The following is a 14307-nucleotide window of genomic DNA, read 5'->3' on the forward strand; positions in this document are numbered from 1 at the left end:
TGGTTTGTGTATTTCGCTTGTGGATGGTTGGTGTATTTCGCCTGTGGGTTCTGGCTGTATTTTGCTTGTGGATGGCTGGTGTATTTTGCTTGTGGTTTCTGGGTGCATTTTTCTTGTGGTTTCTGGATGTATTTCGCCTGTGGATGGCTGGTGTATTTCGCTTGTGGTTTTTGGCTGTATTTTGCTTGTGGGTTCTGGATGTGTTTCGCTTGTGGATTCTGGCTGTATTTCGCTTGTGGTTTTTGGCTGTATCTCGCTTGTGGTTTTTGGCTGTATTTCGCTTGTGGTTTTTGGCTGTATTTTGCTTATGGGTTCTGGATGTGTTTCGCTTGTGGGTTCTGGCTGTATTTCGCTTGTGGTTTTTGGCTGTATTTCGCTTGTGGGTTCTGGATGTGTTTCGCTTGTGGGTTTTGGCTGTATTTCGCTTGTGGGTTTTGGTTGTATTTTGCTTGTGGGTCCTGGTTGTATTTCGCTTGTATATGGTGGGTGTACTTCGCTCGTGGATGGTGGGTGTACTTTGCTTTTGTGTGGTAGGCGTAATTCGCTTGTGGGTTGTGGGTGAATCTCGCGCGGGGTTTGTAGAGGTAATTGACCTGTGGTTTGCGGTCGTACATTGTATATGACTGCCGAGTGTGTTATGGATATGGATTGTGACTGTGAATCGCTACTGGATGGTAAGTTTAAATCGGACCTGGGTTCTGCGTCTACTGCTTCCGGGTTGGAGTCTGTGGTTAAGTCCGGTAAGGATATTAAGGCATAACCACTCCCGGTTTGTGAGCTGAAATTTGCGGATGATAAGGTGAAATCGCTTCTGGATCGTGATTGTAATTTGCATGTGATTTGTGGTTGTAGAGCACGTAGTGCGACTTTGATTTCGCGAGGATCTACGATGCTTCTGTAATATGTTATCGACTTGCATGCTTCCTTCTTTCGACGTTTTGCCACCAAAAAATACGGAGTTTCGGGAAAACACGTGTTCGACAAGAAGGATACACAGGATAGTACTAGAAGAGCAATCGCGAGTGATCTGTACGTCAGCCAGTTTCCTAGGATGTAGGTAAGCAGTGACCCGCTAAATACGTTCACTGCGATTAGAGTACCTAGGGCGCCTCTGATGTTGATGTCGGCGATTTCTGACACGTACATGGGATTTATCGTGTAGGCCATACCAACGCCTATACCGAGAACCACCCGAGCAAGGCATAGGTTTGGCAAGGAAGTTGCGATGTAGACGTTGAACCAGCCTAAGAAGAAAATTGTGCAGCATGAAAGGAGGCAGTATTTACGACCGAAATCGACCAACTTGGCACCCACAAGTGAACCGATCATTGAACCAAGTATTGTCGAAATAACGATCCATAAAGATGCGTCGGGTGTTAACTTTAGCGGCACGCCACCGGTACCAGATGTTAGATGGAGGAGTGAAACCGTTGTCCATCCATAGACTGTACCGACTATGACCATGGTTAGCGTTGCTGGAATGAGAAACAAGCAATGCTATATATAGCATATGTTAATTGTAGTGCGGTTTTTTTATGAAAACACTGCGTATATTTACGCAAATTTATGTTTTTAATATATACTATTAATATATTTATACTCAATACATACCGCAGGCTATAAGCAATTGGACTCTTCGCGATGTTAGGTGGAATGCTTTCTACTAGTTTTATTTCTTAACTATTTTATTATTAATCTGTTAATCCATACGCATTATTTGTGCATTAAGTAAAGTACTACACGAAATAAAATACTACATATAGTAAAATTTGTTAGAGACTTGCGATAAGTCTAGGTGTATTAATGTGTAATAATGAACATTATTTCTCTTTCAGATTTCTCATAAATATATAAAAGTCTGCACTCGATTTATGATATAATAGAGAATCAGTGCGATGAATATCAGAATCGAAATGTCAAATTTATTATAATGTACGATGGAATAGAAATGCAACTTTAAACGATGGTACGTAAGTCATTAGAATTGAGAAATAGTTCAGGAACACCACTATGAAACATCAATTCGAGGAAGCAAAGGAAAGTGCATTCTGCATATTAAAATTACAGATAAACACATGACGTAATATCAAGAGTGAAAACTAACCGGAAAAACATGCTAGCCATTGCCGCCGGAATTTTGCGTTGCACAGCCAATAAGCTGCTCGTTGCAGTACTAAAACGACACGACGCAAACCATTGCCCCCAGGCAATGCCCCGGGAACCTGGAAAACAGATACCTTTGTTAAGAATAGAAACCATAATTCCATTCTAATTAGATAGTCTAATCAAACTTTTGAGCGAATATAAATTCCAAACCGCGGAGAAGATATTAATAAGCATTTTAATATTAATATCTTTTCAAAAGAATTAAAAAGTTTCTTTTTCCTATCTTAATAGAAAGTCAATTTATGGTATTTCTATGAACAGCATTAAAATTACTGCAACAAATTGCAATTAAACAGCTTGATGTTATTTGATGTTATTATGGATAGAAGACATACTTGAGTTCTTCACTGACGCTTGCTAAAGGTTATTTGTGCTTTTGAAAACATTCTTCTAAAATCATTTCCTTTGATTGTCCTCCAAATCAATGATCATTTGAACGGTTTTTATATGTTTCTTAAATATCTTTTGTAATTAATAAAATATATTAACATGTCGTATAGATAATAACGAAGAACCGTTTGAACCTTCGAATATGATTCGATATTTATAAGACCTAAGCTTTAAACCTTAAGCTTTGAACCTTATGTTTTGATTGGTCGTGACCGTTTAAATCAGGGTGAAAGATTCAAAATTTTAAATGATCACGATCGATTGAGACACAAGGTCAAAGATTTGAAATTATTGTGACTTTTAAATATCGAATCATATTTGAAGGTTGAGATGGTTCTTTGGTATTATCGACACGATATGCTAATACATTTCATTATTTGCCAAAACTTTAAATCGAGACGTAGGAATCAAAACTTTAATTGCTATGGATTCGTATCTCTATTTGGAAATAAAAGGATAATAGTTAAATTCGCTGAAAATAGGTATCTCAAACAGACTCTTTTTTTTTTATATTCTCATTGAATTAGAATTTAGGATTTGTTACTCTGCGATATTTAATTTCTAGCTGTTTATCTCAAAAATATTTATTATGTAATCATATTAAATGCTTACCATCCTAAGCCGGTACATGCTACGAGAAATAAGTACTTCCTCGCAATAATATAATCACGATATATTTTCAATATTTCAATTTGTAGAATCCAGTTTACACATAATTATTTAAAAACTGCACGAAAGATCATTGGGAATTATCTATCGCAAAAGAAGAACAGCTGTAAGAAATCTTTACACTGAATCTTGCGATTAATGGATTTCGTATTGATTTGTACGATTTACACGACTGCCACAAACATACTGGGTACTTCTGAGGATACTTCCCCTTTACATACAGTCGACACTATTTCAACACATAAACACTTCTAATTCTCCTTGTTATATGTTTAAATGTAACGAATTAATTTTAAATATTTCGACATAGGAACAATAATATTTTTGTACTTATTATATTTAGGAAATATCCTAATTCTAATGTTAGAACAGTCGAATGCCAACTATTATATGATACATATTTCTTATAATATAAAAATTAAAATGAGCAAAAATAATTGCACAGCTTCGACTATTATTTATTTTTGTTCCATTTGCTACATCGGCTACGTTGCGATCATAATGCAGCATTTGATTTATCTTTAATTTCTTGGAGCATAGCTTCCTTTATCGCGGCAATTCTTGTTCTCTTTACTTTCCCTCTATTTCGACGTTTCTTACTGAAACTGTCGTATTTTCTACGATCTCTCATATGTCAAAATATTTTTTCGTTTGTAACTTTCTCTGTAGGGAAACGCTTCGCAGAAATCATTCTCCCTCCTTGCATCTGCATCTTCGTACACTGAGTACATTTACATCGTATCTATAATTTCTGCGAATGTGTACAATATTGCTCGATTCCTGGTGCACTTGCCCCAATTATATCGAATAAGATTGCGTTCAAGCTCACGACGCAAAGAATCATCGGGCTTTTGTATACATTGGCTATGCTATATTGTATTTGCAACTAAGTGATTGCGGATTTTGTTATTAGGTGGTGTTGAAAAAATCCGCAATCACTTAGTTGCCAACCCAATATTATCCGGCTGCGATAACAGTCGTTCGTTTGCCTTTTGCGTTCCTCGGAAATCAAAACGGAAAGTGTTAAATGCAGCTGAAGTAGAAAACTGATTCATGGAATCAACTGATTCATTCACGTACTTACACATGTACGCGTGTAATATTCAATCAGACGTGAGCACTTTTGACATCGTTTTTATTGCAAGTGTTTAAAAATTGCGTGCACGCAATTTTTATGGACGTAACTTTTGTGGGCGTCATTTTTACGGACATAGCTTTTATGGATAGGCGTAGTACGCGCGAACTTATTCGTATATGTTAAAATCGTTTAAGTATCAGCCATATTTAGATATTTTACTAATATAACTGTAGCAAAACACCAGTTATTTAAAAACTGATAATTTTTTCTCGTTTAATTCAGATTTCTGCAAAAATTTACATTGTGGGTCTCCAGTCATGCATACTTTGGGAAGAGTTTTTTTTTTCTTTTCTTTTCAATTATTATATTCCGACAGAATCAAAGTATCGATAAATTTAAATGAGCGAAAACGTACGCGTAATTAATTTCACGCCGCATTTAAATCGTCTACGTTCTGTTTACCTAATGAAATTTCATCTTAGTATCGAATGTATTACACTCGGTTACATTATATCAAAGCAGGTCGATCTATTACTGGGATGATGAAAATACGCAATAACAACTCTGATACGATTAATCGTTCGAATTACAATCTGATGTATATACACTACAAAACGGATCACTGGCGAAATAACAAATGAATTAAAAAAAAAAAAAAAGAAAGAAACAATTACGCGATATGATGCACTATGCATCGTAATACTTGGTTGTACATAATAATGCACGTTTATACATAGGAACACACGATTATACTTAGTAATACACGATTATACATAGCGATGCATAATAAATTATACAACAGATGTGTAAGTTGGCGACCGGTAACATTTCACATGCTCGCCATGTGCAGCATGTAAACGCATACACGCACGCGCTATGTATTCGCGCGTAGCCTCGTACTCGATAACATAACCTAATCAAACTGCAAAATAATGATTTCACATGAAAAAGCAATAGCCTACGACCAAATAGAAACGTATATTCATTTATACTCACAAATACATCCGTAGTTCCTGTCATGACACTTTTAATTTCTCACAAAAGAGACCATAATGTACCGAGTGGTTTTCACGATGTAGGTACATAATTAATGTTGACCGACTCGTTAATTCGGCTACTACTCATTTCACTCGTCCTACAATCGCACATGTTTCCGTGGCAGTCGTTAATAAATCGTAATAAACACACGAATGATAGCGATGTGCATTCTCCACTAACTCTGTTTTCTTTGCTTTTCCACTTTTATCTGACTTGCCAATGTTACGTTACCATTCGTTCTCCCACTACGAATCACGTTTATAAATACCTCAGTCACCGAAGTTGTCTCTCGTTAACTCAGACGATGTGTTCGCCGGATGAAAAGGGTGTAAACTTTCTGCGACCATGAAGTTTCGGTACTTGGTGTTACGTTGGAAAATGTGTTGCGGTCATTTCTAGTTGCCCGGTGCTTATCTAGCGACTGCTATTAATCGCTACTTCGTATCGCTGACACATGTAACGAACGGGGAGATATTCCAGTAATAAGTTTAGACATACTCCTGATGATACGATGTTTGAATGTTTCAAAGCACAATGTTTAATCCTTAATTGATAACGAAACGAGGATAGTAGGGATACGAGAAAAATTTCAATTAGAAACGGTATTTTAGTGAGATGAGTTTTATTTTTGTATTATGTCGTGCAATTGATTCAATTTTCCTGTATTTGATGTTCTCTTACCGATGAACGAGCGTCTTGAAAAACATATAATACCCTACCATTTAGGAAAATAACTATAATTGTAATGCGGTTGGATATTTGTGTATAGTGTCATTGGTTAATGATAATAATCCCAACCAGCTGATTCGGTTAGCCAGGACTGTCGATGAGTTTGTCAAACCACTGTCGCGATATGACGATCGCTTTACTTTGCCAATATAAACATACGTATAGGTATACGTATATATAGGTATCCTACGAACAAAATGCAACTTGGATACTATGCGAAGATTACAAGAGCTCTTAATCGAGCCATCAGTTCTTATAATGTATCAATGTATACGTATAGCATTTTTTTTTTAGTATCGTGTAGTTTGAAGTAAAGAAAGATTCTCTTTTGTCTCGGTCGTACAATATTTTCCTTCTATCGTATTTTTCGCATAAAATAACGAGTCGTGTCCGTACTATATAATAATAATAATAATAATAAATATTAATAATAATAGTAATAAAAATACTAATAATATCTTTCGCAGTCTTATATTTACGTTCACGATGTATCGTAAGCGCATTGTCAAAACAATCGTAAAATATACGAAATCGTTTGTTTATAAATGAAAAGTTTCAAGAGGTTTGCATGTGTTACATACGTGGACTTTTAAATGGATTAGATTAAAATAAGATACACACGAAGAGTATGTACTTACTTGCATAATAGAAAGCACTTGAAAACAAAGTGGCTTTTACTATTTCCTTGATTTACTGCTATCACTGTCACCAATAATTTTAGCTAGTTAACAATTTGTTTTTGTTTAGTTAACAATTCCAGTTAACAATGTGTTTTGTCAAATTACTATTTCACGTGACATCTTACGATCATATCGTACATATCAGAGTTTGATACGTTATTTATTATCATGTATTATCGTCACCTTTATTCCAGTCTTCTTTTATATTACATTATACGTAATCACGTGTTTTATACGTCGAAAGTTAATTTTCACTTTCACGCATGAATTACCGATGTTACAATTAAGGAGCATGCCATTTTCTCGAATGATATAACCTTATCTTTTGCGTGGCTTAATTCTGATAAGTAAAGCTATTTTTACCAACCATTGTTTTTAAAGGCAGAATATCTAGTTCAACTTGTAGTTTTAAGTTGTAGAGATATACAGTTATAAGACGAGTGAATAATATTTTTGAAGACAGCAGGCTTTCCACTTTTTAACGTATGATTTAATTTTGTTAACATACGTATCACGGCTATTCCACGGTTGATCTTCTGTTTACGCAAATTAGATTAATATTATATTAATTTACATTTAAAAATGAAATACGTAACTAAATTTATAATATCAAATTGTAGAAAATATAATATCTGAACTACTTTATGCATTTCTATTATGTTATTAGCAAACATAGTCGCAATTCTGCAAATAAATTTACGTACTGATACTTTGCACGATGCTGTTCATCGATCATCTAATTATGGAACAAAATCTTCTTTATCTGTTATCGGTATCATCATCCGTCACCGATAATATTATTTCTTTATCAACAGAGCGATGGAAATTGGAAAGAAATCTTTTACTTACGTATGTAAATACGTGCATACTTTCAAATCTAATCCATACACTTCTTTTTTCCTAAATGTATTTATATAATATTATCGATTTTTCCTATCGAATATACTAACACGTGCGAAAATAGGAATAGGTTCGATAAAGTTTTCAATATTATAATATGTAGAATTTCAAAAATTAAATAGCAGATGTTGAATTTAAATATCGTGCTGCTTTACAACGGAATAAGATTTAATATAGCATCGAAAGGATCGATTTTAAAATCTATGTTTATTGAACATTTTTCGCCCTTCTCGACGAATGCTACAAAACCTAATTTCAATCTTAGATTCAATTTCTCTAACACTTCGTACAATTCTAAATCCATTTGAAAATCCATTCTAAATTCAGCCCAGTAAAATAAGCACATTGATAACACCAGTTTTAAATTTTCCAACACTGCGAACCACGCGACTCGATTTTTTCGTCCGAGGAAAACAAATTCGTACGTTTTAAGTTTAAGGTGTTCGCGAAACTTGCGTTTCCCGCTGACGACTGTAACTATTTATTCTGCTGTTCGTAATCAGCTTTATTGGAGCGAGAACAAGCGCTCGTGCCCAATTGGCCTTAATCGGATTATCGTTAATTGCAGAGCCGGTACACATTAAAGCCTGACAGTCTAACTCTAATCACACGTTCAGCAAACATTGCTAAACGATTCAGATTACATCTCAATTGGTACAGCGAAATGCAAATTAACTGTCTGCAATACGTTTTCTATTCGTATTAGAATTTCGAATCACAACTCTGCGATCGTTTGGTAAAAAATTCTGATTTGAATTTACGGACTATGTATAATAGTTAGCTCATACGCCTTGGCACAAATTGGAGATTGTGACAGTGTGTGTAATGTCTGACGCGTTGCATGACTCCACGCTAGCAGTTAAGGGTTAAGAAAACATTTTCTATACGAGGTAAACGCTGAAGTTATTGTTTCATTTTATACGTTGAATTTTATACAGTAGGTAGTTTGAATAATTTCATTTGATTGTTTTGTAATTTTGGTGAACTATAGTTGATGAACACCGCTCGTATCGTACATTGTTCTATTCTAGGATTCGATGGCTAAATTAAGTTAGTAATATGAAAAACGTGAGAAAGAATTCTGCCTTTTAATTGAAACTTCATCGAAACAGTTGGAAAAATTAACCAGGAAACGCGAAGACCAAGATATCGTTCTTAAAGTATGACAATATATGGAATAGAAGTAACATGTTCCCCTAATACGATTTGGTACAAAATTTCAGACAAAATTTCATACAATGGCAGTTTATCAATTATTTTTGTAAAACATTTACTTACAGTGAATTTATTCCGCTTCGTTTTAACCAGTCTCTGCATTTATACTATTCGATGAAGCACAGAACGGTTTAGTTGAGGCAAGAATTGTTGTTAATTAGTCTACCTACTCGTGGTATACCTGCCTGGAAAGTATAGCGTGGTCGTAAAGTCTACTGGTAACTGAAATTTACAAGCTTCGACACGTGTACATAATTTGTGCCATTTTTGAGATCGTAAAGATTTTAGGACTGCAAGTTTGCTGATGTAAAAGCACTTGCGGGGAAAATTAATTTACCAAGGTGCAAGTAAAAAGTTTTAAAATAGTTGCAAGTAAATTAACGTGCAATTTTTCTTTACGAAGTGACGAAAGTACAATGATCGATAATTTTTTATTGAAAGTTTCGTAATCCTTAACTTTGCTAGCCAGTATATGTTTCGTTTAATAGTACCTTTCATTTTCACTGTAAGAAGACTAAAAAGGAAGCACCCAACAGATCTCACAAAGGACATAACCAAACATACAAACACTCACCACACTAAAGAAATAAATCAATGAAATTCGAAGATGGTATCCCACTGGGGGTAGCCATCCACATGCTATATTGCCATATCACTAAGCTATAATATTTTACCAAATGTCCTACTGGACGAATTGTAAAATGTAAATAAATAAATAATAAAAAAAAAAAAAATTTCACTGTATATGAGACACATTGGCAGAATGTCAGATTCCAGAATGTAATATAACTATTTTTTAATGACAGATGATACAGGTAATTAAAATCAACGAAACTTGTCTACGTATTTTTAAATACTTGTTTTTTTTTTGCCTTTTATTTTTGCGTCTTACACGTTACATTTGGTGTTTTATAATATAAAAATATAACTAAAATAGTAAAAAGTAAAAGGTAGAGTTAGTCATCGACATTAATTTTCCTTTCTCGGTAGACGAAACAAATATAATAGTTTTTAATTTCTTCTATTATAAAATTATTCCATTGATTCGAACAATCTGTGCAAATTACAATTTGTTCGCATACTTTTATTACAAATGACTCGGTTAAAAAAAAGAGCTGTTGTTTGAAGAAATTACCAACAACGAGAGAAGAAATACTATTTTACTTGCTTCGCAATACCAAATAGAAGGAAAAGCTAAATAGTAAGAAATAAAAAGGTCAACCTTTGAACAATTGCCATTCTACGTTTCCGTCGGTATAATCAACAGAACGGTACAATTACTATCCATAAATACGCACGATTATGTAAAAGCTAAGTTATTGCTTGTACTTCCGGATCTAGATCTAGGTACGACCGTGTCGGAAAATCGAATTGTTACTTCAGTTACCGCCATGTTTCCGGTGAGGAACTGAGCTAAATTTTCAACGCCTGGACGTGGTTGACGATCGAATGGATATCCCATGGCACGTGCATCAGGATACTTCTTGTCTCTCAATCCACAGTAACTCACAGCTTCCTTGCAACTACTTGGCTCATCTTGTACAACCTGCGTGATTATAGCAACACAAACGATTATAGTTACGATTAATTTTGATTTCGTTATTTATAATTCTAATGCCACAGTCTGTTTGCACGATAATTTATTAAACTGTGAATTCTTCTGCAAACTTATATCTCTGTAGATACGCGCTCAAGAAGAACAAAGGATAGAATGGAACATAGAACTATGCAACTACGAGGCGCTTGAAAATTTCAATAGAATTTTACGAATCGCGATTAGATTGTAGATTTCTACGCGTCTCTATGGAATTTGAAGGTGGGAAAATGCACGGAATGCGCGTAATGTGCGCATCTATGTAAAATATCGAAAGTACCATACTCGTAATAATACTTAACGGGGGAAACAATTTTCTATTTACTTAGGCGTTTCATCTTTTCAATTATCTTTATAAAATAACGACAAGCGGCACTCACAGCGTCATCCTTATAATCGGACACCATGACGAACAGTTCCATGGGGAAACCTTCTTTGCTGCCTTTTGGTACAAGCATGTGATGCGGCCATCCGCATCCGCAGAAATTAAACTGCTGCAAAGTACTACCTCCTCCTGGTCTTTCACTCAAATTGCGGAAAGTTCGTTCGAATGGTATGGTCACAGCTGATTCCGTTGACTTGCGTTCAATTACATTCTGTCCAGGACGAACTGCGATCAAATGTACGAAGAAATGTTATTGTAACATTTCAACGATAGATTGGAAAATTACGTTATGCGTAGATTGAGCTAACGAACCGTATCTCGATTATAAGATTAGAACAAATTGGAATAAAGATTAGCAGAATATTTTCAAAAACCTGTATCTGATATCGGGGAAACTGAGGGAAAATTTGAAGGAATTTAACGAGTAGTATATTCGATTGGAAGCAGATAAAATGAGAATAAAAGTAAAGTTAACGATATACAGCAACGTACGTATAGTAGTGAATTTGTCCATTTCGATCATGAAATTCTTCTGCTGCCTGAAGGTGAATGGTAGACCACGCTCATCCTCCTTTGGGCCTATGAAGATGCGAACAGTGCCGTTTAGTATTCCGTTGTTGCGATTATTAACAACAATCTTGTACGTGAAGTCAGCGTGATTCAAGTGAGTGAATCTAGCGAGCACGGCGCCACGCGGAGTGAAATCGAGTCCACGCGACAAATCTACATCGCTCTTGGTCCAAAATGTGTTGAGAACATTCTGTTGTCGATCAGTCATCACTTTGATATCCGCTATTTCCACACCTGGGAAGTCCAACTGTAAAGAACGAAAAATATATTGGATGTATCAAGGCGAACATAAGTTGGCCTTCTTTCGAACAAAAAGAAGCAGTAAGTCATGGTTTTTAATTATACGATGAATACGAGTATTATTTCATACCTGTTGCACGGTATATTGAGGCAATGTGTTTTTATGTTCCTGGAAAACATCGTCGACGAAGGCGTGCCATCTGTAAAACACGGGGTCCCTCATAGCGGTAGCCGAATCACCCATAACGCCGAAAGTCTCCTAAGAAGAGAAGAGAAAAGAAAATAGCAATGCAAATCTGCAATCTCGACGCGTTTACTCTCTCAAGGAACGAAGAAAAAAGAAATGAAAATGAACCACGGAAGATTGTCTATATGATACGCATAATACAAAAATTATTGCGCTTCATCTTATTCCTGCGATAAATTTTCTGCTGACCGTGAAACACTCGCATCGATTCCTTCTGTATAGGAGCTAGCTCGCATAATTTTAATCAACGCCATAAAAATATTGCAAATATTACGAAACTCGAGCTATGATTTTATTTAACGAGTCGCTAATAACCAATTATAATGGTTGAGAAAGGAATTATTGGCCTAAACGTGCTTACCAAATACCGATGATCGGGATCATGGATGTAAGAAATGGCGACATGACCAAAGTTATGAAGATCGCCGTAAAGGTTCTGGTTTGGAGACAGAACGCTAGCCTCCATGATGTTTCCAAGCACGTTGATCCCATCTTTCTCGGTCAATGGAATTCTTTCGCCCCTCGCATTAATTACAGATCCCGTGTGAATCGCTTCGTAGATACGATCACGCCATCTTTCCAGATCCTGGATGTCGAAGTCTAGTTCATCAACCTGTCGATTGATGTCACGAAGTATAGCACCGCTGTGCCGAGCTGGCCACGTTCGGCTTGCAACCAAAGAATCTAATTTCGGGAAATAAGCTTCCGGAATCGGTTCGCGCCAATTAAGCAGTCGCTTCACTCGTCCAAGCCGATTGCACAGGCGTTCGCAATTGTATCTGAAAAAATGTTATGTTTATTATCTATCAATGACGAATTTAACTCTTCTACGCGCTCTCGGTAATTTCTGGTCTAATTAAATTTTTTCTGACGTTAAAAAATTCCTTCAGTTTGAACCAAATATGTTCGCAGCTTCGATACACTAAGTTTTTACCTTGCCAACGATAAATCATTTTATGAGAATGCATCAAAATACAATCGCATCGGTTACATCATTACAATTGTTAGATATAATTGGAGGATGTAACGCTACGTCGGTATGAACGGAAGTGTTATGGGCTGTAATTACGAATAAGAACATTGAGTTAACAATAAAAAGTAGCTACTTTTAGATTTTTTAAATGCGAGAAATAAAACACCCTATCCTTTGTAATTCTTTTGTAAAGAGCTAACGTTCCTTGTTGATCTTCCACGCTACACGTAGGTGCACACGTAACTTCTAAATTGTATAATCTCGTTAGAAGGCAACATTTTAAACGACACGGTCAAAATTAACGAGAAACTTGAAAAGAGGACAAAATTGCGATGATCTTTCAATATAGGAACGGTAGTAGCAAAATCAAACATTAAATGATCCCTTTGTCTAAACATAACACTGATACTACTATTTGTAAACTCGTAGCCTAGAAATGAAAAAATACATTTAGGTTTTTATTTAGTGTATATTTCTAAATACACTTATGTGAGATTTGATAAACCTCGATTGAGACTTGACAGGTTTTATGTAAAGAAAAAAGAATGCATTTACCTCGCCATGATTTGTTCGTGCATGTAGTAAAACAGTTCTCCGCGTCGATCCTTGTTGACAATGCGCATGTCGCCTTCAAACGGGTATACCAAGTGCCAGTGCCAATGATGAAGATTGATTCCAATATCTTCTCTCCAATAAGCGACGCGATGTTCATCATCCAGATCCGATGCTGTGTAATCTCTTGGAATTTCGATTGGAACCTACACGTGAGAAGAACACTTAGTTAGAGTAATAAAATAAACAAGTAAATAATATTGGATTTATTTACTGTTACGGAAACTCTCAGAAAAGTCAGGAGAGTGTGAAAAATGAGGACGATGGTCGTATGATTTTACTTTGACGTCCAAACAGTTATTTGCAATTGCTCGTTAAAATCACGTCAGTTATCGAATGTAATCATTTGACGAATCTGCAAATGACAAAATGCTTTCACGTACCCTGGCACCTTCGGGCACCAGATTAGCTTCCTCTTTAGCCCTGCTAAATATCGAACTGTCCATGTACTTGTCCGGAAATACTTCGGTCAATGGAGGTACTGGGAGATCCTTCGTGTCAGGACGATGAAGTATCGCCACTGATAACGCGTAAATGAACATGTTTGGATTTACACGATCTCGACAATAAACCGCAACCGACAGAAAGTCGTCGTACGTCCGCATACCTGCGACATAAGATGTAAAACTAGAAACAAGTATCGACGATATTAGGAACTAATTTTCATTAGCTAACATTTTCTCTGATAATGAATTTCGAACGTAAATTTCGAATTGTAAATTTTGAATGGAAATTTTGCAGTTTAATTAACGAAATTAAACGAGTGTCAATTGTATTGGATGAACTACGTTTCTTTATAATATTTTCCCTTTTTTGGGGGG

The 14307-nt window shown here is 35.7% G+C and overlaps 2 protein-coding genes across 2 annotated transcripts in view; both read right to left on the reverse strand.

The window, feature by feature from the left end:
* Positions 1–12: 12 nt before the first annotated feature.
* LOC105680815 (proteoglycan 4-like) lies at positions 13–8120 on the reverse strand (the record flags this gene model as incomplete). The annotated part of the gene is made up of 4 exons (XM_012385991.3): positions 6709–8120; positions 5300–6465; positions 2105–2222; positions 13–1475 (listed from the first exon to the last, which is right to left on the reverse strand). Coding segments are annotated over exons 2-4 (1605 nt in total), but the record flags the coding sequence as incomplete, so codon positions are not given.
* A 1583-nt stretch (positions 8121–9703) lies between these two features.
* The window catches only part of LOC100741285 (phenoloxidase 1), a 6546-nt gene continuing 1942 nt past the window's right edge, over positions 9704–14307 (reverse strand). The window contains exons 3-10 of the mRNA XM_012387043.2: positions 13870–14093; positions 13430–13632; positions 12263–12680; positions 11785–11913; positions 11337–11661; positions 10840–11069; positions 10074–10411; positions 9704–9808 (exon numbers count right to left, since the gene is read on the reverse strand). Of these exons, the coding sequence (XP_012242466.1) occupies positions 10166–10411; positions 10840–11069; positions 11337–11661; positions 11785–11913; positions 12263–12680; positions 13430–13632; positions 13870–14093 (1775 nt within the window). The 3' untranslated portion in view covers positions 9704–9808; positions 10074–10165. The remainder of the gene's footprint in view (positions 9809–10073; positions 10412–10839; positions 11070–11336; positions 11662–11784; positions 11914–12262; positions 12681–13429; positions 13633–13869; positions 14094–14307) is intronic.

Source organism: Bombus impatiens, unplaced genomic scaffold (genome assembly GCF_000188095.3).
Source record: "Bombus impatiens unplaced genomic scaffold, BIMP_2.2 scf_0027, whole genome shotgun sequence".
Lineage (NCBI taxonomy): Eukaryota > Metazoa > Arthropoda > Insecta > Hymenoptera > Apidae > Bombus > Bombus impatiens.